At 37.5% G+C, this 25002-nt stretch overlaps 1 protein-coding gene and 1 long non-coding RNA gene across 6 annotated transcripts in view; one reads left to right on the forward strand and one right to left on the reverse strand.

Moving 5' to 3' along the window:
• LOC129058476 (uncharacterized) overlaps positions 1-1813 on the reverse strand; it is a 30014-nt gene extending 28201 nt beyond the window's left edge. The window contains exon 1 of the long non-coding RNA XR_008523601.1: positions 1699-1813. This is a non-coding gene — a long non-coding RNA (uncharacterized LOC129058476). The remainder of the gene's footprint in view (positions 1-1698) is intronic.
• CFAP44 (cilia and flagella associated protein 44) overlaps positions 1-25002 on the forward strand; it is a 160138-nt gene that overhangs the window by 38628 nt on the left and 96508 nt on the right. For all 5 annotated transcript variants that reach the window (XM_054551511.2, XM_009238521.4, XM_063721764.1 and 2 more), the window contains 8 exons: positions 1739-1903; positions 3992-4147; positions 4444-4491; positions 5087-5186; positions 5718-5812; positions 8957-9166; positions 9821-9931; positions 24636-24797. In XM_054551511.2, coding sequence (XP_054407486.2) covers positions 1739-1903; positions 3992-4147; positions 4444-4491; positions 5087-5186; positions 5718-5812; positions 8957-9166; positions 9821-9931; positions 24636-24797 — 1047 coding nt within the window. The remainder of the gene's footprint in view (positions 1-1738; positions 1904-3991; positions 4148-4443; positions 4492-5086; positions 5187-5717; positions 5813-8956; positions 9167-9820; positions 9932-24635; positions 24798-25002) is intronic.

Consider the following 25002-nt stretch of genomic DNA (forward strand, 5'->3'; position numbering starts at 1 on the left):
AAGGGTTGGTAGAATTTGTATAGATATAGGGAAGAAATAAGCCATTTTAAATGATAGAGCAGCTAAAGGAAATGTTAAGCATTAGAAATAAATATCAAATTTTTAGAGGGCAGATTGGAATAAACCATTTATGTTGGCAAAAAGTGGAGAATTTCAGTTGAGAAGTATGACTGGGTCCTAGTGTACAAGCAGTTTAATAGGTAGGCAGAACTACTCTACCTGGGAAGAGTAGACTTGCAAATGAAAGAAGTAATAAACAAATTTGGCCATAAAATGCCAGGTTGATTAGAAGGGAAATCTGGAGTCAAGGAAATGAGCTAGAACAGAAGCTGTTGCTGTCATCTAAAAAGAGATGATCCAGGGCCTAGACTTCTCAGAACAAATGGAAAAGGGAAGCTAGACATGAGTCACATTTCAGAAAGGAATGCCTTATAGGTTTTTGTCATCACTGCTGGCTTTCATCACTGGACAGAAGAAAATAAGTCTAAAGACTCTACCATAAATGGCTGAGGCTTAAGAACAGAATCAGTAAAGTCGGTAGGGTTGTTAAAAAATAGGTAGACCCAAGAGATAAAAGACTGAATAAAATCATCAATTTCTCTAGGTAAGGGGGAAATGGAAATGTAGACCTCTAGAGCATGCAGGCAAAAATTAGAATAGAGTTTCCCAAAGTGCATTTTTATGGAACATCAGTCTGTACAGAAGCTCCATAAAAATAAGACTTTTTAAGTCAAATTCCTTTGTATCTAAAAATTCCTCTTGGTGATTCCCAGCAAATACTTCTCTATTAAAAGTTCCCAGGGGTCCTAGAGAAAATAAAGTTTTTTTGACTTTGTTTATCCTAGCAACTGCCTTCTGAGGCTGTGCAGCCAGAATAGGAGGTTTAGAGCCACCTTACTTGGATTAGAATGCTGACTGGGTAGTTTTGGGCAAGTTACTTAACTGTTTTGTGCTTCAATGTTCTCCTCTGTAAAATGGGGATAATAATAGTCAGGGCTATCATTGGCCCATATGGTTCCTTTGTGGGAGTCAGAAAAAGCTGTTTGTTCTAGGAGAATGAGGTATCCAACATGCACAAGTGTACATGGTATCCCTGATAAATATACCTAGTTCATATGGTTTTTTGCATTAAATAACTTAACGTATATAAAGTACTGAACCAGTCCTTGGCAGAGTCAGTACTCAATAAATATTACTTTATTTGTGACACTTGTTAAATATCTTAACAACTAATGTTTGGTGGCATGCACTTGGGAAAATGCCAGATTAAACAGACTAATTTGAGAAAAGTTTTACATGATTATCCTTGTTTGAAATTGGATACTATTATGCTATAATCTACTTAATTCAGTACTGGCCTTACAAGTTATCTAATATCTAAAATTTGATAGTATTACATTTAAAAAGTAGACTCTCATCTAATTCCACTCCTGTCTTTTGTCCTAAGAGATGTACCAAGAAGTCTATTGTATACATACATGAACAATTACTAACAACATACAGCCTAATCAAAAAGATGTAAAACTGATCATATTGCTGGAAGGAAATACATCAAAATGTTATTAGTAGTTGTGTCTGGGGTAGTAGGTCTTCATTTCTGTATTTTTTTATTTTTCCATTTAAAAATTTTATAATCAATAAAAATAACCTTAAAAAAATTTTTCACCTACTATTTGAGGCATAAATACGTACACTTACCTGTTTTAATGCACATTTCTTTTTTCCACATACCTGCCAGGTGCTCTCAGGGTCAGAATGGGGCAACATGCTGCTTTGGGAAGGTGGTCTGATCAAAGTGGAGCTCTGTCGAGGGACAAGCAAGTCATGTCACAATGGTCCCATTAACCAGATAATGCTGTATGAGGGTGAAGTTATCACTGTTGGGTCAGATGGATATGTTAGGGTAAGTTTTCTTGATACTTGGACGGTAGCACCCATGTTTAAGACTTGTAGCTCACCTAAAGGGTTTTATTTCTCGTAAAGGTTATTTTGTGAAGGAGATCAGCAGTCATTTACTCCCAAGGCCAACTCATTTTAAATAATGCTTCTCTTGTGGTAAATATTTCCATTCTTGTCAAAATTAATTTACTGCATTTTACCACTGAAACTTTTTGAGAGGGCCTCTTGTTATTTTGATTCTGTTGAAATAATAGCTTCAGAAGATGAAAACTCATGTTAGCACAAGATGAACAGTAGACCCACATATCCTTCCAAAAGGCTGCATATGAATGGGCCATTTTGTAGGAACAAAGGTGCTGAACATTTGTTAGTTATTTTTTACTGAGGTTACCGTTACCACTTAGAAATACACCCAGAGGTGAACTGATGGAGTTTGCCTATGGATGCTACATTCTTCTTGCTCCTTATGCTAGGGAACTCACTTGCTTTCTCTTGGGGACACTCTCTTGCCCAAAGCCTGGGCTAAGCTGGAACATTGCTCCAGCATCTAAGTCACCTTGATTGCTATTGTCACACTTCTTCCACCCACTCTGTGTAGCACTTTCTGTTAATGAGTAACCCGCTGTGGCTGGTCAACCTGTAGCCTTGTGATTTGCCTTGTAGTCCTCTTGGGAGATATTTTCAGTGGGGCCTTTCATAAGAAAGTGGTAGTGTTCTATTGAAAGAAATGTTATCAAAAGTAAGATTCTTTTTTTTTTTTTAAGAGTCTGGTCACTCTGTTGCCACTGGTTGAGCTTACTGTGTTTGATATTATTTGACCCATATCTCCCGCAGTGGGTCCTCTTACCACTGGCTTTTTGAGCCCCAGTGTATGTTTTTACATTTACAGTATTAAATTTAATCTTGTTAGATTTCACACATTGCTCTGAGAATCTTTTGTGTCTTTTATTTTGTCATATGATATATTTGCTATCTTTCCAAGATATACATTACCCCAAAATGTCTAAATACCAAGTGGGAGAAAACCTCAGGAGAAAAGAAGTTAAATATTTCGCAGAGGATCCCTTCATGGACACCAATAATTCCTAAGCTTGCTTCTTTTTTCAGTGTCTGTCCTTGTCTTTTCAGTCTTTCGCACAGTAAATCTTCACCTCTTATCCTTTAGAAAAAACCTAGCCCAACTCCCAGGGGTTAGTCTGATCCTATTAACCCTAACCCTGACCCTCAGATATTTCCCTCTTCCCCCTACCAGGCTAATCTATGGGACAGTCTTCCCAGATTTTCTTTCTGAAAGTCTCAGTTATTCAGTCTAGGAACACATGGCAGGGTATGTCGCCAGAACTGTCCAGAAGGAGCTTTGGCCCCTCAAAGGGGAGGTCCTGCTCAGCCTCCCTGCCACTGTGAGGTAAAACTGCTCCCTCACTCTTCCTGTAGTATTCTGGACTCCTCTCCCAATGAACAACAATCTACACTTTACCGTCTCACTGTCAGATAGTAGCATTTACTGCCTCACTTACTATGAGACATGTTTGGTGGTATGCACTTGGGGAAATGCCAGATTTTCCCAATGAGATAGTAAAGTGTGAAATATTAATATTCAGGAAGAGAAACATTTTCTAATGGAGACTTTATCTACATCTATATTCTTTGCTTCTAATGAGATAGTGCTTGAGTCATTAAGCAAGAAGGTGTATTTCCCCCTTCCAGGGGCCTGCTGGTGTGTAGAAAACAGGGTTCATTATAATATCTTGCTGAAAAACTGAACCATATACTCCTATGGCCACTTTATGTAAAAAGAGACCTAATAGAAACCTTGAAATAAAATTTGTTTTGGATAAATTAGAATTCTTATGCAAGGCTGTACTTTCTCACTAATCTTTGTAAATATAAAGGAAACTATAACTTATCATACCTCAGTTCAGAGTAAAATTTCAGGGGTCAGGTTTTGGCTGGTGTTCTTATCACACCTGTTCATTGTTACTTTTCAAGAAAGAAAAAGAAATGACTTTTGAAAAAAAAATCAGGGTTTTTCTGGCTTAGAAAATAAATGTTCAGAAACTACTGATCGATTATTTTCTTTTCATTTTACAAGATATGGGATTTTGAGACAATAGACACTGCTGATATAATAGATGAGACTGGATTGTTGGAGATTGAGCCTATTAATGAACTTCAAGTAGACAAGAATGTGAATCTCTTCTCTATGATAAAAATGAATGAAACTGGAAATAACTTTTGGTTGGCTCAGGTGTGTTGCATTCTTCTCTCTTGGCTCTTTAATATTACATGGACAAAAAATTAAAATAGTAGTGTGATTGATTTGGCTACAAGTCCATTTGACTGTAAGTGTTATGAGATTGCTTATTGTGTGGCTGTAGTCTAAAATATAGAAGTTGTTTTTATTAAATTTCAATTATACTTCAATATATATGTGAGCTTTTGATATTATTGCCTGTCCTTACTTTAATAACTCATCAGAAGAACATTTAAAAAATTTGATGAAAGTTTAAAATGATAAAACAAAATACTATTTAATTTTTTTAGGATGCCAATGGAGCCATATGGAAGCTTGACCTTAGTTTTTCAAATATTGTAAGTTGCCTATTATTCTTATTTTCTCCTAACTTTCATAGTAAAAACTTTTGTTATTTGTCTTTAAAGTATTCTTTATCTTTCTCCATATTTGGTCATGGTCTTCATAAAAAACTTGCCCAACATGTGCTACTCTTGAGAATTCTCTCTCTCATTATGATTTTACATAAAAAAGGATCTATCTCATAACACAATTTACCAGAAAAGTGGCAGTGTCAATACCTAACATTATATAGTACTTTATAGTTTTTATAAATATATGGAATTTTCACTTATTTTATCTCATGTGATCCTCATCACTACCCTATTTAGTAGGCAAGTAGCTGTTATCATCTCATTTTACAGATGAAGAAGTGGAAACTGGCATTTGAGGTGACTTGCGCAAAATCACACAGCCATTAAGGGCAAAGCCCAGGACTCTATCTGGTTCTCCTAATTCTGAACCAGTGTTCTTTCTAACTTTTTAGGCTTTTTCTTATTTCTATCCAAATAAAATCACACATGTTACATTTTTATCTTTGCATTTTTTAAAAATTGATCTTAATTCTTTGTTACCCTGTCTTTGAGATCTAGTAAGCTGTCTATCTATTCTCAGACCCAGGACCCAGAATGCCTCTTCTCCTTCCATTCTGGAGCTATTGAAGCCGTGGCTGTTTCTCCTCTCACTTATCTCATGGCCACAACTGCCTTGGACTGTAAGTAGGAACTCTTAATAAAAATATGTCTGGCCTTGTTTTGTTTTATTTGCAATAAAATTTTTATATGTGTTTGATTTAAGAGCATTTGGGGATTTTCCCAAAAGGAGAGCCTCTTGAATGCAAGCGAGGTGAGTTGTGGAGAGGAGAGGGCACAAAACGCAGCAGCCATGGTTATTGTGAGAGATTAAAAGAAGGACAAAATCTGTAAATTGCTCATGAAAATGCTGCTCATTTTGATATTGTCCACATTTGTGTTTTTTCTATTCTTTCTGTCTCCTTTTTTCCTTCTTAACTTATGGCAAATCTATATGGACTATGCAAGGTGAAATTGACCCAGCAGTCAATCATCTGTTTTCTTCTTTATTATTCATGTTTATGAATTACCTGTTTGAGGTTGTATATGAAATTTTTTACAAAAGAAAGTTATTGACTGATTTAAGAAATTTCTTGTTATAATATTCAACATGTAAAAAGTGAGCCAAGACTTATATACATAGTTTTTTTTCTTTTAAAACTGTCTTTCCATAGGCTCTGTTCGAATCTATGATTTTGCTAGCAAAACTCCTTTGGCCCAGATGAAATTCAAACAAGGAGGTACTGCCCTTGTTTGGGTACCCCGAATGGTAAGTTTGCTGTTATAATGAACTATCAGAATCTATTGGTAAATATGGTATATCAGTGCTATTTCCTGGAAATATAGATATTTGCTGACTCAAAATTTTAAGGAATAATAAAAGTTTTAAGTTAGTTTATTTTAGTCAGAATGTAATAGAAATCTTTACCATGATTGTTGTTATGGGTTTGGTCTTGTTTTTGGTGAAATTTTTTGCCACCTGTAGATTTGTAACAGTTTCATGTTGCAAAGCAATTTCCCAACAGAACTTTGTGTATCTAGCCTCGAACCATCTGACTCTGATTTCATTCATTCTATTAATATTTACAATGTGCCAGGCCTTGTTTTAGATTCTGGGAATATAACAGTGAATAAAAAGACAAAAAATACTTGCCCCTCATGGACCTTATGCTTTAGTGGGAGGGAGGCAGAGGCAGATAGTAGTCAAAATAAGTAAGTTAAGTACATGTTATGTTAGATAATTATAAGAACTATAGAAAAAAATTAGGCTGAGATAGGGAGTTGTTCCATTTAGCAATTGCTGTATAATAAACTATCTCAAAATGTAGTGGCATAAAATAATCATTTTATTTTGCTCATGTAGTCTTTGTGTTGGGATTTGGGTGACAGCATGGATGGATTGTCTCTGCTTCGGAGTGTCTGGGAACTCAGCTGGGAAGACATGAATGGCTGGGCCTGGAATAATCCAAAGGCTTCTTGATCACAAGGCTGTCACATGGGTTGGATGACTTGAAGGCTAGGCTAAGCTGGGACTGCCAACAGGAGTGTTTATACCTAATACCCTCTCCATGTGGCTTAGGTTTCATCAGAACATGGCAGCCTCAGGACAGTCACACACTTTTTTACATGGTAGCTCAGGGCTCCAAGATCTAGTGTTCCAACAGTAAAGGCAGAAGCTGATGGCCTTTTATGGCCCATTCCCCAGAAGTCAAAATATCACTTCTACCATACTTGATTGGGTGAAGCAGTCACACAGTCACAAGCCCCATACAGAATCAAGAGGAGGGAACTTAAACCCCATCTCTCCATGGGAGGCCCATCAAAGATTTGCAGCCATATTTTTAAAATGCCATGGAAGTATTTGGGGAAATATTTGATCTTTACTATTTTGGGTTGAAATTAAAGAGAAAATATTCCAGGCTAAAAGTAAATGTGGATATAACTTGAATTAGGGGGGATTTCATGATGGGATCAAGATCAGAAAGAGAACTTAGTCCAGGGAACAGAGCCATCTTCATGATGAGGCTAGAGTGAGTAGAAATGACAGAGCATTTGGATTGGCAGACCTAGCTCACTGACTATCCTAATCTAGTTACACTGTTAACTGAAGTCTTAAAATTACAATCCAGGTAGTTGAATTATTTATTCAGATGCTCGTGTAATGTTCACAGCATGTTTCCTTTTTTAGGCTTATATTCGAGAAATGATCATATGGATTTTAAGCTACAATTAAAATGTCCCTTCTCCATACCCCCTTACCTTTCTGGAAGGCTATACATCAGTCTTTATGACTCAGCTCAGGTCAGACATCATCTCTGCATAGCCCTCCACGAATCCACCTTCAAGTAGAGTTAGGGCCTCCTTCCTCTGTGATTTTTTTCCCCTTAGTGCTTGTGTGTATATCTCTTACAGCATTTATCACAGCATACTAAGATTATGTGCTTTATCGTCTTCCCACTAGACTGTTTTTCATGGTGACAACCGTGCCTTATTCTTCTTTGCATCTCCAGTGCCTCTATAGTTACTGGTACATTTAGACACTTAGTAAATTTTTATTGGACAAACAACATTCAACTGAAGTTGAATGGTGTACAGCTTTTTTATTCCCCAAATTTTCATAACTGGTGGTTACTGAGCTCTACAGGATGCCCAGTCTCTTCCAAGACAGTAGATTTGGTACATTCCGACATTGGTAGGTTTACATGTCTAGCTGAGACTTTTCCTCTAAGCTGCAGACTATAATATCTTTATTTTAAAATCTCAAGGGGACCTCAAACTCAATGTTTCCAAGACTAAGTCCATGATCTTCTGCACATCCCCAATCATCCCTCTCTCTAAATCAACAATAACAACTACAAACCACACACACACCTGGCTTCCTTCCAGTGTTTTCTGTCACAGTAAGTGCCATTATCAGTCATCCTTGACTCCTCCCTCTGCTTCATTCCCCATATCCAGTCATACCAAGTAGGGCCATTACACCTCTTCCTAAAATATGTTCATATCCCTCATCTCCACTACATTACCTGAGACCAATAGTTCTCCTGAAGTGTAGAAGCCATATTAAAAGGTCTTTCAAAAGTTCTCCCAGCATCCTATCCAAACCACCCCATATCTATTTTCCACACTGCAGCTAGGATGTCATTTTAAAAATAGCAAATCTGGCTATGTCACTACCACTTCCCCCTGGAACCCAACTAAAAACACTTTGATGGCTTTCTACTGCTCTGGGATGAAGACTTTTCTTAATGCGACATGGAAGCCATTTTATGATCTGCTGCCTGCCTGTCTTCCTCTCCAGCCTCCTGGGGAAACATTGTTTTCTTACTCTAGTCAGACTATAACTTTTTCTTTAGTTCTGTTATTTCCTGCCACAGGACTTCTGCACAAGTTAAATTCTCTCTTAGGAGTGCTTGTCCCACCTTCCTGTACCTAGCTAATTCGTGAGCATCCTTTTGTTATCAGCTCTACCATCTCTTTCTTAGGGAAGCCGGAAGTCGAGGTCAGCCTTCTTTGTTATATGCTCTCAGAGAATACGTTTCTTTCTTTTAGCACTTATTTCAGTTCATAATTTCACACTCATTTATGTGATTAATGTCTGCACCTTTCACTAGACCAAAACTCTGTGAAACCAAGCACTGAGTCTGTTTATATTCACCACTGAGTTGCTGATGATAGGTGCTTAGCATGCTGTTTGTTCATTCAATGTTTGAATTAACATTGTTTATCCTTCCTGTGGTCATTGGTTATAAGGAACTATGCTAGAATGGATAGAGGTTACCAGAAGATGGTATAAAGAATTGCCAATGGGCAGCCAATATTAAATTACCTGAGTCTAAATAAAATATCTGTTACATAGTACAACTTTTTCAATTAACTAGTTTCAGGTCCCTTATCTTTAATTTTTTCCAAGGTAAACTTCACTGGAGCACAAATTATTGTAGGATTTGAAGATGGAGTTGTTCGAATTCTTGAACTTTATGATCCAAAAGGGCTCACGATTTTTGCAGGACGGAAGAAAATTTTGGATGCTGATATTCAGTTGAAACAGGTTTTCAAACCCCATACTGCTTGTGTCACTGCTTTAGCTTATGAACGTGATGGGGAAATTCTAGCCACAGGGGTAAGCAGTACATTTCCTTTCTTTTCTTGTTGAAATTTTATAGTTAACATTGCCTTGTAAGTCCTCCTACTTCATCATGTCTTATTTACTGAAATTCATTTTCTATCAATATATTCATATTTTGCTTTCTTTGTAGCCATATTTTTTCAGTGTAGTCTGTGAATAACCCTCTTTTTAATCAGAAGAGAGCTGGAGCATGTGAATAACACTTAAAAATATTCTTACAAATTGAATTCTAATGCTTATTTTAGGTGAATTGAAAATTTCAACTGGGGACCACCCTAGTTGTATTATTTATAATCAGTATTTTATTCAGCATAGTTATGTTCTTATATAGAATTGCCATAAATGAAGAGAATAACCGTGTAAATTCTTTATGCACTAATAGGTGAGCATATGCATGGTATAATTTTTTTGTGTGAATTTCTGAAAGTATGGTGATCATATTTTCAGAACTACATACTGAAACACATGGTTTTCCAAATGTTCTAATGGGGAAAATTGAGCAAGTTTTAGAAATAAGAATTCTAGAATAATCTGGGATATATGACCATTGTAGATAGAGATAGCGTATGCTATTAAATGCTTTTTTGTGATCTATAGACTAGATTTCATAGTAATATATATTTCGTTGGTGTGTCTCTTTTTCCTTAGAGTAAAGATCAAACTGTTTTCTTCTTTGAAGTGGAAAGGGATTATAAGCCAATTGGTTATATTAATACTCCTGGACCTGTGTGTCAGTTAATGTGGTCTCCTATGTCTCATGTAAGTCATTATTATTTGTCTTCCTGTTTAAATCTCAATTACTACATGGTGAAACTATCTTGTAGATAGAGAATAGCAGGTGGAATTTTTAGCCCACTCCTGGTTCCTGCAGTGAGGGTCAGGGATGCAGCAACAGAAAGCTCAGGTGGCTGCTGCTGGGGTTGGCCTATAGAGCATCACTCAGGAGGCTTGCTCTCTCCTCACTGCCTCCTTTCTCTTCCATGGTCTTATTAGTTGACCACGATCCTCTCTCAAAACCAGGGTTATATCAGGCTTTGCTCCAACGGGACTTTTGGCCACAGGCAAGGCATGTCGAAATGCTTTCACCTGGATCAATCAGTCTCTCTGACAATCAGAAGCTGAATTCTAAGGTCTGAATGTACTTTTCCTCATCTTTATCTCTTTACTTCTCCTCTGCCCTCAATCCACATCTATTTTCTCTTCTATCCTTTTATTTCTTCTTTCTTAGCAATTGGTAATTCAGTATTGTACTAATCTCTTTTAATGTCTCCAGTTTTACTAAATGTGAGCATATGATAATTCAGTCATCTAAATATTGATTGACTGTCTAAACCAAGTGCTGTGCCAGGTGCCAAGATAATAATACTGATGAATTGCACAGAAGTGCCATCAGGATTATTGGGGTAACGTTGGTAATCCACTTTAAGCTTTTCTAAATAAAAGGGCCATACAATATAATAGTATTATCTACAAAATGCTTTTTGAAATTAGTCAACAAATACTCATTGTTTCTATCTTTTCTAGACACTGTGGTGGATTAAATAAGCAGTACAAAATAGTCTCTCAAGGATAAAAAAATATACATTAAAAAAGTTAAATATACCTTATCATTGAACAATAAGGTTTCACAAAGGAATTGGTGACTAAAATATCAATGGCATAGACCAAGCTTGTCCATCCCATAGCCTTTGGGCTGCATGCATGTGGGCTTTGAATGAGGTGCAACACAAATTCGTAAACTTTCTTGAAACTTTATGAGATATTTTGCAATTTTTTTTTTAGCCCATCAGCTGTTGTTTGTGTTAGTGTATTTTATGTGTGGGCCAAGACAATTCTTTTTCCAGTGTGGCCCAGGGAAGCAAAAAGATTGGACACCCCTGGAATAGAGAATGTGTGTTGTGAATTTAGAGCAGGGAACTATCAAGAAAGGAAGAACTTAAAATTAAGTTATTATTTTGTATTATTGTACCTTGATTTTGAGACATTGGTAGGATATGACCAAATTAATAAGAGATAGATACAGATGGTTCAGGTGAAGGGAGTGATAGCTGCAAAGGAAGCTCTGTGAGAAAGCATGAATGTTTATATCACAACATATAATATTATGTGCATCCTTCATTCACTTCCCTAGATCAAAGTTAAAAAGATCAACCAACATTTGCCAGGGGTTGGGGTGGTGAGTAGGAGGGGAGTAGGTGTGACATTAAAGAAGTAGCTTGAAGGAGACCTTTGTGGTGATGGTATAGTTTTGTGTCTTAATTGTCATGATGCTTACATAAATCTACACATATGAAAAAATGATGTAGAGCTGTACACACATTCTATACTAACGTCAATGTCCTGCGTGGTTTTGTATAGTTGCATAAGATGTAACCAGTGGTAGAAACTGAGTGAAGGGTATGTGATACCTCTCTGTACTATCTTTTCAACTTCCTATAAATCTTTACTTATTTTGAAATAAGTTTAAAAAATTTAAAAGTAATTATTAGTGTATTTGTGTGGCTATAAAGGAATACTTGAGGCTGGGCAATTTGGCTCATGGCTTTGCAGGCTATACGAGAAGCATGGTGCCAGCATCTTCTTCTGGCGAGGGCCTCACGGGCTTGTAGTCATGTCAGAAGGTGAAAAGGAGCTAGCCTGTATAGAGATCATGTGGTGAGAGAGGAAGCAAGAGGGAGAGTGGGGAGATCAGGTGCGGTGGCTCACGCCTGTAATCCCAGCACTTTGGGAGGCCGAGACAAGTGGATCACTTGAGTGCAGGAGTTGAGACAAGCCTGGGCAACACAGTGAAACCCTGTCTCTACAAAAAATACAAAAATTAGCCAGGTGTGGTGGTGCATGCCTCTAGTCCCAGCTACTCGGGAGGTTGAGGTGGGAGGATCGCTTGAGGCTGCAGTGTGCCAAGATCGCACCACTGCGCTCCATCCAGCCTGGGTGTCAGAGTGAGACCCTATCACAAACAAACAAACAAAAAAGGGAGTGGGGAGGTGCCAGGCTCTTTTTAATAACCAGCTCTGCTGGGAATGAATAGAACAAGAACCCAACCCCTTCCCTACCCAGGGAAAGCATCAATCTTATTCATGAGGCATCCACCCGCAAGACCCAAACACCTCCCATTAGGCCCCATGTCTAACATTAGAGATCAAATTTCAACATGAGATTTGGAGGGGACAAACATCCTGTAACATACAAGACCAAAACACTCAGCATAATTTAAAAGTCATTTTGGGCTGCTTGCTAGCACTTGTATTTCTAATATCATTTGCAAATTACTAAAGTAAAAAGTAAATGACTGTATGTAACTGACCTGCTGCAGACTTTAATTGTCCAAATTGCAATAGGTCTTAGCCCTTACCAGCTGAAATATTAGATCTCATATCTGAGCATAAGGTATTAAGCTTCTGCCTGATGGCTTTGGGTGGTTCTGGTGAGGGTGCGTCCCATGTACACACAGAGCCATTCTGTCTGCCATGGTTACTACCACGTTCACTTTGGCAGCAGTGTGGAGAAGATACAAGAGAGCCAGGTCAGGGGCAGGTGGATCTATTGGGCAGCTGTGATGTGACTAGAGCATGAAAGACTGTGCAGACAAGAGATATTTAGAAGAGAGAATTGACAGAACTTGGTGATCTTTTATTTTTGTGAAGACAATTTTGAGGTATCTAAATGGAGTTCATTATAGTTTCTCTAAGACATGTTCTTCCTCCGGTATTATTCTTGGACTTCCATTTTCCCTGTCACTAAAGGCAGGATCTTGAGAGTTATCCTGGTCTTTATTATTATTATTTTTAATTTTTGTGGGTACATGGTAGATATATGTATTTATGGGGTACATGAGATATTTTGATAAGGCATATAATGCATAATAATCATATCAGGGTAAATGGAATATCCATCACCTCAAGCATTTATCCTTTGTGTTACAAACAATCCAATTATACTCTTTTAGTTATTTTAACATGTGCAATAAATTATTATTGACTATAATCTCCCTGTTGTGCTAATAAATACTATGACTTATTCATTCTGTGTATTTTTTCTTACTCATATACCATCCCCAATTTGCACCCCACCCCCGGCCACACCCACCACCCTTCTCAGCTGCTAGTAACCATCATTCTATTCTCCATCTCTATGAGTTCAGTTGTTTTAATTGTTAGCTCACAAGTAGATGAGACCATGTGATGTTTGTCTTTCTGTGCCTGGCTTTTTTCACTTAACATGATAACCTCCAGTTCCATCCAGGTTGTTGCAAATCATAGGATCTCATTCTTTTTTATGGCTGAAGAGTACACATTGTGTATATGTACCACATTTTCTTTATCCATTCATCTGTTGAGGGATGCTCAGGTTGCTTTCAAATCTTGGCTATTGTGAATAGTGATGCAATAAACATGGGAGTACAGATGTACTGATTTCCTTCAATATACTGATTTCCTTTCTTTTGGGTATATACCTAGCAGTGGGACTGCTGGATCATATGTTAGCTCCATTTTTAGTTTTTTTGAGGAACCCCGAACTGTTCTCCATAGTGGTTGTACTAATTTACATTCCTACCAACAGTGTAATTTACTCCACATTCTTGCCGGCATTTGAAATTGCCTGTCTTTTGGAAAAAAGCCATTTTAACAGGAATGAGATGATATCTCATTGTAGTTTTTATTTGCATTTCTCTGATGCTTAGTGATGTTGAGCACCTTTTCATATACCTGTTTGCCGTTCGCATACCTTCTTTTCAGAAATATCTCTTCAGAACTTTTCCCAATTTTAAAATTGGATTAGTAGATTTTTCCCCCCATAGAGTTGTTTGGGCTCCTTATATATTCTGGTTATTAATTCCTTGTCAGATGGATAATTTGCAAATATTTTCTCTCATTCTGTGAGAGAAATATTCTTCACTTTATTTAGAGAATTTAATTCACTTTATGAAGAGAATTAAAAGAAATTCTCTTCACTTTATTGATGGCTTCCTTTGCTGTGCAGAAGGTTTTTAAGTTGATGTGATTCCATTTGTCCATTTTCACTTTTGTTGCCTGTGCTTGTGAGGTGTTACTTAAGAAATCTTTGCCCAGTCCAATGTCCTGGAGAGTTTCCCCAATGTTTTCTTTTAATTGTTTCATAGTTTTGAGGTTTTAAGTTTAAGTCTTTAATCCATTTTGATTTGATTTTTGTATATAGCAAGAGATAGGGGTCATTTTATTCTTCTGCATACGGATATCCAGTTTTTCCAGAAGCGTTTATTAAAGAGACTGCTCTTTGTGCAATGTATGTTCTTGGCATCTTTGTCAAAAATGAATTCACCGTAGATGTATGGATTTGTTTCTGTATTCTGTATTCTGTTCTATTGGTCTGTGTTTCTGTTTTTATGTCAGTACCATGCTGTTTTGGTTACTGTATCTCTGTAGTATAACTTGAAGTCAGGTAATGTGATTTCTCCAGCTTTGTTCTTTCTGCTCAGCATAGCTTTGTCTATTCTGAGTCTTTTGTGATTCTGTATAAATTTTAGGATTCTTTTTCTATGTGTATGAAGAATGTCATTGCTATTTTGATAGGGATTGCACTGAATTTGTAGATTGCTTTAGATAGTATGGACATTTTAACAATATTTATTCTTCCAATCTATGAATATGGAATATCTTTCTTTTTTTGTGTCCTCTTCAATTTCTTTCATCCATATTTTATAGTTGTCATTGTAGAAATCTTTCACTTCTTTGGTTAAGTTAATCTCTATGTATTTTATTTTATTTGTAGCTATTGTAAGTGGGATTACTTTTTTGATTTCTTTTTCAGATTGTTTGCTGTTGGTGTATAGAAATGCTATTGATTTTTGTGTGTTGATTTTGTATCCTGCAACTTTACCGAATTTGTTTACCAGTTCTAATAGTTTTTTGGTGGCGTCTTTAGATTTTACCAAATATAAGATCATATAATCTGCAAACAAGGATAATTTGACTTCTTTCTTTCTAGTTTGGATGCCCTTTATTTCTTTCTTATCTGATTGCTCTATCTAGAACTTCCAGTACTATGTTGAATAACAGCAGTAACAGTGGGCATCTTTGTTGTGTTTCAGATCTTAGAGGAAAGGCTTTCTGTATTTCTTCATTCAGTATGATACTAGCTATAGGTCTGTCATATATGGATTTTATTGTGTTGAGGTATATTCCTTCTCTACCCAGTCTTTTGAGAATTTTTATCATGATGGGATGTTGAATTTTATCAAGTGAATTTTCAGCATCAATTGAAATGATGGTGTGATTTTTGTCCTTCATTCTGTTGATATGATGTATCACATTGATTGATTTGCATATGTTGAACCATCCTTGCATCCCTGGGATAATTCCTACTTGGCCATGATGAATGATCTTTTTAATGTGTTGTTGAATTCAGTTTGCTAGTATTTTGTTGAGGTTTTGCATCAATATTCATCTGTGATAGTGGCCTGTAGTTTTCTTTTTATGATGTGCCTTTGTCTGGCTTTGGTATTAGGGTAGTACTGGCCTTGTTGAATGAGTTTGGAAGTATTCCCTCCTCCTCATTTTTCATAATAGTTTGAGCACGATTGGTATTCTTAAATGTTTGGTAGAATTCAACAGTGAAGCCATTGGGTCCCAGGCTTTTCTTTGCTAGGAGAATTTTTTTATTATGGCTTTGATCTCATTACTCATAATTGGTCTGTTCACGTTTTGAATTTCTTCATGGTTCAGTCTTGGTAGGTTGTATGTGTCTAGGAATTTTACTATTTCTTCAAGGTTTTAAAATTTACTGGCATACAGTTGCTCATAGTAGCCTCTACTGATCCTTTGAATTTCTGTGGCATCAGTTGTAATGTCTCCTTTTTCATCTTTGATTACATATATTTTAGTCTTCTCTCTCTTTTTTTGTTAGTTTGGCTAAAGGTTTGTCAATTTATCTTTTGAAAAAAACAACTTTTTAATTTGTTGATCTTTTGTTTTCTTTCAATTTCATATAATTTTGTTCTGATCTTTTTCATTTATTTTCTTCTACTAATTTTGGGTTTGGTTTGCACTTGCTTTTTTAGTTCTTTAAGATACGTCATTAGTTATTTGAAGCTTTTCTATCTTTTTTGATGTAGTTGCTTATAGCTATAAACTTTTCTCTTAGTACTGCTTTCACCGTATCCCATAGGTTTTGGTATGTTGTGTTTCTACTGTCATTTGTTTCAAGACATTTTTAAATTTTCTTCTTAATTTCTTCATTGACCCACTGGTCATTCAGGAACATATTGCTTAATTCCTGTGAGTTCATGTAGTTTCCAAAATTCCTTTTTATTGGTTTCTAATTTTATTCCATTGTGGTCAGAGAAGATACTTGATATAATTTCAATTTTTGGAATGTTTTAAGACTTGTTTTGTGGACTAACATATGGTCTGTCCTTAAGAATTATCTGTATGCTGAGGAGAATAATGTGTATTCTGCAGTCATTGGATAAAAAGTTCTATAAATATCTATTAGGTCAATTTGGTCTATACTGCAGATTAAGTCCAATGTTTCTTTGTTCATTTTCTGCCTGGATGATCTGTCCAGTGTTGACAGTTGGGTGTTAGAGTCTCCAGCTATTGTTGTATTGGGGTTGATCTCTTTCTTTAGCTCTAATAATATTTGGCTTATATATCTGAGTTCTCCAGCATTGGATGCATATATATTTACAATTGTTATATCCTTTTACTGAATTGACCCCTTTATCATTATATAATGACCTTCTATGTCTTAAAATCTATTTTTGTCTGATGTAAGTGTAATTATTTCTACTCTATTTTGATTTCTGTTTGCATGGAATATCTTTCTGTTCCTTTACTTTCAGTCTATATGTGTCTTTATAGATAAGATGTGTTTCTTGTAAGCAACAGATCACTGAGTCTTGTTTTTTAAATCCATTCAGCCATCTCATTTCTTCTGTTTGGAGAGTTTAGTCCATTTACTTTCAATGCTATTGTTGATAAGTAAGGACTTACTTTTGCCATTTTGTTATTTGTTTTCTGGTTGATTTGTGGTCTTCTCTTTCTTCTCTCCTTCCTTCTTATCTACCTTTTAGTGAGGGTGATTTTCTCTGGTGGTATGTTTTAAATTTCTTGTGTATCCATTGTATGTTTTTTTCATTGAAGTTACTATCAGGATTGCAAATAATATCTTATAACCTGTTATTTTAAACTGATGACAACTTAACACTGATTTTATAAACAAACTAATAAGCAAGTCCCCACCACTGGGACTGTGCTGGATCAGTCCTGAAGCCAGCATAGCACTGGGTCTTGCCCAAGGCCTGTGGTAACCACTGCCTGGCTACTGCCTATGTTTGCTTAAGTCCCCAGGTCTCTACAATCAGCAGGTGGTGAAGCCAGCCAGGCTTGTATTCCCTTCAGGGTGGTGAGATCACCAGGCAGGTCCAGGGATGCTGTCTGGGAGTCAGGGCCTGCAGTCAGAAACCTTAGGAATTTGCCTGGTGTTCTATTCTACTGCGGCTGAACTGGCACTCAAACCATGAAATGCAGTCCTTCCCACTCTTCCCTCCCTTTTCCACAAGCAGAGAAGTCTCTTCCCAAGGCTGCCACTACCCCAGACCTGTGGCAAGTACTCCCTGGCTATTGCTGATTCTCACTCAAGGCCCAAGGGCTCTTCAGTCAGCTTGTGGTGAATGCTGGCAGTCCTGAGTCTTTCCCTTCAGGACAGTGGGCTTTCCTCTGGCCCAGGACCAGAAATGGTGTCCAAGAGCTAAGGCTTGAAATTGGGAGCCCCAGGTGCCCACTTAGTGCTCTATTCCACTGTGCCCAAGCTGGTACCTAAACTGCAAGACAAAATACCCTTGACTCTTCCCTCTCCTTACTTCTCAAGCAGAAGGAGTCCTTCCTCATAGCCACCACAGTTGGGAATGTGCTGCGTCATACCTAAAACCAACTTGTCCCAGAGTCTCATCCAAGGCCCACAGTGTGTACTACCTGGCCATCACTGTTGATTATTCAGGGCCCAAGCGCTCTTTAGTCAGCAGGTGATGAATCCTGCCAGGATTGAGTCCTTCTCTTCAAGGGGATAGGTTCCCTGCTGTCCCAGGGCATGTCTGGAGATATCATCTGGGACCTAGGGCCTGGAATAGGGGCCTCACAACTCTTCCTGGTGCCCTACCTACTGTGGCTTAGCTGGTATCCAAGTTGCAAGACCAAGTCCTCTTCATTCTTCCCCCTCCTCTCCTTAAGCAGATGGGAGAATTATCTCCCAGAGCTGCGAGCTGTGCTGCCTGGGGTTGGGCAAGAGGTGGCACAGACACTTTCTTGGCCACCCAGGCTGGTGTCTCACTATATTGCATGCCCTCCAAAATCCACTTGCTCTGAGCCCAGTACAGCACCAGGACTTGTCTAGGAATTGCAGTCCTTATGGCCTAGACTGCCTTTCAAATTTATTTAGAATCGCAGAGCAGTTTAGGCTATGGTGGTGTGGCTTACCAGAACTCAGGTTCTGACTACTAGGCTGAACCATTCCCCTCTGACTCGGGCTGGTCTAAATACTCTGTCTGTGGGCACTGGCTGAGTTCTGCCCAAAGCTACTTTCTGTTGTGACAGGCAGCACTGTGTTCTGATGCAGTCTCACAGTTATTGCTCTGTCCTTCCCCCAAGTACCCAGATTATCTCTTCATGCCACACAGCCACCAGAGTGGTGTCAGCAATTCAAGACTGTCTTTCCTACCCTCTGCAGTGCCTCTTTCAGTGACATAAAGTTTAAACCAAGTACTGTGATCACTCACCTGATTTTTGGTTCTTAGCAAGGTGTTTTTTTGTGTGTGTAGATAGTTGTTAAATTTGGTGTTCCTGTGGGGAGGTCAATCGGTGGAGGCTTCTAATCAGCAATCTTGATCTGCCTCCTCCCTATTCTAGTCTTGTCCCTGCCTCTAAATACCTTTCCCTTCAGTAGTTCAGGAAGGCTACAACCTAGGCATCTCTTGAATCTGTCTCCTCCTCTGTATCTTCTTTGTTCTTCACTGTTTCATGTAATATGCTTTTGAACTTGATTTTCTTTGCCTTTAATGACAAAATACAAAAGGAGACAGCAATAGACAAAAGACAGACAAAAGACCTACAGACTAATAGGAAATAATGAACAAGACAACAAGAGTAAATCCTTCCCTATCAATAATTATTTTAAATGTATATGGATTAAACTCCACAATCTAAAGACATAGAGAAGCTGAATGAATAAAAAAAAAATAAGACCCAACTTGGTTGAAAGTGAAGAGATGAAAAAAGACATTCCATGCAAATGATAACCAAACATGAGCAGGGATTGCTCTATTTATATCAGACAAAATAGACTTTACATAAAAAACTGTCATAAGATACAAAGAATAACATCTTATAATAATAAAAGATCAGTCCACCAGAAAGATATAACAATTATAAATATATATACATCCCACCTCAGAGCACCTAAATATATAAAGCAAACATTGAGAAAGATAAAGGGAGAAATAGACAGTAATACAATAATAGTAGACTTCAATACCCCACTTCTAATAATGGATAAAACATATAGATAGAAGATCAATAAAGAAACAGAGGCAGGGTGCAGTGCCTCATGCCTATAATCCCAGCACTTTGGGAGGCTGAGGCAGGCAGATCACCTGAGGTCAGGAGTTGAGACAAGCCTGGCCAACACGGTGAAACCCTGTCTCTACCAAAAAAAAAAACAAAAAAAAACCAAAAAAACAAAAATTAGCTGGGTGTGGTGGCGTGCCTATAGTCGCAGCTACTGGGGAGGCTGAGGTGGGAGAATCGCTTGAACCCAGGAGGCAGAGGTTTCAGTGAGCTGAGGTCACACCACTATCCTCCAGCCTGGGTGAGAATAAGACCCCAGCTCAAAACAAACAAACAAACAAACAAACAAAACCCCAGAAGACTTGTATAACACTGTAGGCCAAATAGCCCTAACAGATGTGTTCAGAGCAGTCCACCAACAGCAGTAGAATACACATTCTTCTCAAGTGATATGAAACTTTCTCTGGGATAGATCAAATGTTTTTACCACATACAATGAAGTTTTTTAAACAAGAAAGAAAATAATAAAATATAAACTCTGTTTCTTTGAGGCTCTTGTCATTCACCTATAACATCTTTTCTTTCTACATTGCTATCATCTTCTGACCACCTGGTTGATCCTGTTTCTTTATTTGAATTTTAAGAATATGGTTGTCTTTCTCTCCAGTAAAAGTGCAGACAAGTATTCTGAATGATATTGTATTAGTCTGTTTTCACACTACTGATAAAGACATACCCGAGACTGGGTAATTTATAAATAAAAAGAGGTTTAATGGACTCACAGTTCCTCATGGCTGGGGAGGCCTCAAAATCATGGTGGAAGACAAAGGAAGAGCTAAGGGATGTCTTACATGGCAGCAGGCAAGAAGAAGACTTGTGCAGGGGAACTCCTCTTTATAAATCTATCAGATCTTGTGAGACTTATTCACTATCATGAAAATAGCACAGGAAAGACCTGACCCAATGATCCAATTACCTTCCACCAGGTCCCTCCCATGACACGTGGGAATCGTGGGAGCTACAATTCAAGATGAAATTTGGGTGGGGACACAGCCAAACCATATTAGATATTAACCATGTGGATAATCGATCAAACAGCATCAGACTCTGAACTTCTTGACTCCCTCATCTTCCATGATTTTTATAGTTTGCCCACACACTTTCATAGCTACCCACTGGATACTTATTACTGTGTTTCTGTTTGCTAGACCTACCATAACAAAATACAACGAAGTGGATGGCTTAAACAACATAATTTCTTTCCTTACAGTTCTGGAGGCTAGAAGCCCCAAATCAAGGTGTTGGTCGGTTTAGTTTCTTATGAGACCTCTGCTTGGCTTGCAGACAGCTGTTTCTTGCTGTGTTCTCACATGGTCATCTCTATGTTTGTGTTGTCTGTGTCTTAATCCCCTTTTCTTATAAAGACATCAATCATATTGGATTAAGGGCCCACCCTAACAACCCTGTTTTAACTTATCTCTTTTAAAGATCTATCCCCAAATGTAGTCACATTCTGAAGTATTGAGGGTTAGGACTTCAATATATGAATTTTTTTCTGAAGGGACACAATTCAGCACATAATAACTATCAGAGCTCAAGCTTAAAAGTCAACTATTTGGGGCCAGTTATGGTGGCTCACATCTGTAATCCCAGCACTTTGGGAGATCAGGGTGTGTGGATCACAAGGTCAGGAGATCGAGACCATCCTGGCTAACATGGTGAAACTCTGCCTCTACTAAAAATACAAAAAAATTACCCAGGCTTGGTGGTGGACACCTATAGTCCCAGCTACTTGAGAGGCTGAGGCAGGAGAATAGTGTGAACCCATGAGGTGGAGCTTGCAGTGAGCTGAGATCGCACCACTGCACTCTAGCCTGGGCAACAGAGCGAGACTCCATCTCAGAAAAAAAAAAAAAAGTCAACTATTTGGAAATCATCATTCTCAGCAAACTAACACAGGATCAGAAAACCAAACACCACATGTTCTCACTCATAAGTGGAAGTTGAACAATGAGAACACATGAGCACAGGGAGGGGAACATCACACACTGGGGCCTGTCAGGGGGTTGGGGGCTAGGGGAGGGATAGCATTAGGAGAAATACCTAATGTAGATGATGGGTCGATGGGTGCAGCAAACCACCATGGAACGTGTATACCTATGTAACAAACCTGCGCGTTCTGCACATGTATCCTAGAACTTAAAGTATAATTTTTTAAAAAAGGTCAATTATTAAACTAGTCTTTACTCTGACTTCACCCTTTGTTTTTTCCAGACAATTTATTTGCCACTTTTATCTCCAAGTAGTTCTTTCATGACACAGAGGCCTGTATTTCATTCACCATTTGCTTTTCCTAACTTACTAGTTCACTGTTTTCTTCATTTCCTTCCATATCCAGCTTAAATTTTATAATTATTTATTTCAATAATACTATGGACTGAATGTTTATGCTCCCCCTGACACTCCAATTCATATGTTGAAGCCTAAATTCCCCATGTGATAGTATTTGGAGGTGGGGCCTTTGAGGTAATTAGGTCATGAGGGTGGAGCCCTTGTGAATGGGATTACTTTCCTTATTAGGGGATGAAGAGACCAGAGTTTCTTCTCTCTGTCCTGTGAGCATACAACAAGAAGACCACCATCGATGAACCAGGAAAAATGCCCTTATCAGATACTCGATCTGTCAGTCCCTTGATCTTGGACTTCCCAGCTCCTAGAACTCTGAGAAATGAATTTCTGTTATTTAAGTTACTTAGTTTATGGTATTCTATTATAGAAGCCTGAACTGACTAAGACAAACAAGGATCAATAACATTCTTCCAATGCCCTGATTTCCTTCATCCCTCTGTCTTTTCTTCATACCCATCTAGCAAAAGTCCATCTCTGAATTTCCCCAACTAATTTATATTTGCCTATAGTAATCAGTCAAAGGCTGCTGGAGATAGTTATATGTCAATGAAGATTAGCTCCTCCATAATTTAGTGATTAAAATGGCCTTGCCATAATCCATGAAATGGTTCAGCAATGCTATGACATTGCTTTTATCAACTCCCTCTTTCACACATGATGACCATTTTAGAACTTTTCTTCTCCACAAAGTTTCAAGCCTTTTGCTCCCAATTCACTCTCAGCATCACTTACATCATAGAAAAACTAGGATCCCTCAGGCAGGAACTTTTTCACTTCCCACTGCCAAACAGACAATCCCATTTACCTCTGTATTCACCTGCTCCTCCTCCCTCTTTTGCAATAGAGTAGCTGTCTCCCTTCCTACTTAAGGCCAATTCTGCCTCTTGCCCTTTTGTTTCTACTTTCTCCCAGTTTTTTTTTCAATATTTTACATTATTTCTCTTTTCTGTCATAGACATTTAATCATACCTGTTTACTGGATTGTTTCCTTCAGCATTTAAATATGTTCTTGTCTCTCCCACTTACAAAATATTAACTTCCTTGATCTTATATTCTCCTCTAGCTACTACCCTGTTTCTCTAATCAGCCAACTTTCTCAAAAGGATTGACTATTTTCAGACTCCATTTCCTTATATATCACTCTCTCCTTTATGTGCTCTTACCTGACTTCTAGTCTCATCATTCCACCAAATCAGCTCTTCTAAAAGCACCAATAATATCCATGTAACATTTAGTTCTTATCTTTCTTGACCTCTTAGCATCATTTGATCCTGTCAATCTTTCCTTGCTTTTTGAAATACCATCTTGCTTTCACTTTTGTGATACTATGCTTTGCTGGTTCCCTCTCCCACATTGTGTCATTCTTTCTCAGTCTCCTTCACTCAGTCATTGAGTATTAAGTTTCCCTAAGGCTCTGCCAATCTCTCCTATCATTCTATTCTTTTGCCCTAGGTGATGCCATCCAAGCCACAATTTTCTTATAAAAGCAAATGTTCCACAGGACTTTTGCACATGGTGTTTCCCTTGAGGGCTTGCTCCCTCAAACCCTCCCTTAACTCATTATATAATTATAATTTATACATTCTTTACCTTGAAGCTCAGATACCACCTTCTCTGAAAGCTTTATACAACCTACTTGTTCTTATGACACCTCTGCAGGACTTCTGCAATTATAATTTACATTTATTTATCTGATTTGCTGAATGACAAGCTTCCATTGGAGGTAAGCTATATAACGGCAGATATTATATGTTTTTCTTATTATAAATTTATCCCTATCACTTAAGAAAATGCTGACACATAGTAGGTACACAACAAATAATTGTAGAATGAAATAACCAAATGAATAAACATTTCAAATAATGTATCTGTATATATCAAGATGGGGATTTCCCATTCGTGATTAAATACATGGTTTTGAAGCCAAGAGAGAGGTCTGGGCTGGAGAGATTAATTTGAAATGTAATTGCATGTAAATGGTAATGAAGGTTGTAAGATTTCCCAGAAAATGCTTATGGAGGGAGAGAAGAGGGAAGAGGACAAAAACCTTGGGAACATCCACGTTTGTTAAACTGGGGCAGATAGAGGATGAGCCATCAAAGTAGGATGGGACTGACTACGCCATCCACACACGCAGACTTTCCTTGGCAGTCCTAATTTTAATATTTGGCCCTTTCGGCTAACAGATTTCACAACCACATATATTCATCAGAAAATTAGAAAACATATATGAATCACATATGTTATAGCATCTATAAAGGAACCAAATGTAAATCTAATTTTAATAATTATTAATTTTTAATCACTTAATAATGATATAACAATAATTAGTACTTATGACTATATAATAATTATTAATAAACTTGACTTTTTACCAGTAACTGCAGTGAGGAATTAAGTGTGTTTTAAACATGGCTAATATACATAGTAATTATATTTTTATTTATAATCTTTTTAAACTATGCTTTTAAAAATTTGCCTAAATGTAAATATGTTCAATTTTTCTTTTTTAGCCTGAAAGTACTTTACTAATTATCTGTGAAAATGGCTATATTCTTGAAGCTCCACTTCCAACCATAAAGCAAGAAGAGGATGATCATGATGTAGTCTCCTATGAAATCAAAGACATGTGCATAAAATGTTTCCATTTTTCAAGTGTCAAATCTAAGATTCTGGTATGGAATATTCCTGAAGCATTATCTTATAATAATTTCCTTTCCTTAGAATATAAAATATCCTATGTTAAGTGCTGATGGAATACACAAAAGAATAAAACATAAGCCCTGAACTTAAGGAGTTTATAATCTGGTAGGAAAGCAATTAGAAGGCAGTGGTAAATAGATACTGAAATCAAAATGCAAAGAAGGAAATTTTAGGGGT

The sequence above is a fragment of the Pongo abelii genome, chromosome 2, assembly GCF_028885655.2.
Source record: "Pongo abelii isolate AG06213 chromosome 2, NHGRI_mPonAbe1-v2.0_pri, whole genome shotgun sequence".
Classification (NCBI taxonomy): Eukaryota; Metazoa; Chordata; class Mammalia; order Primates; family Hominidae; genus Pongo; species Pongo abelii.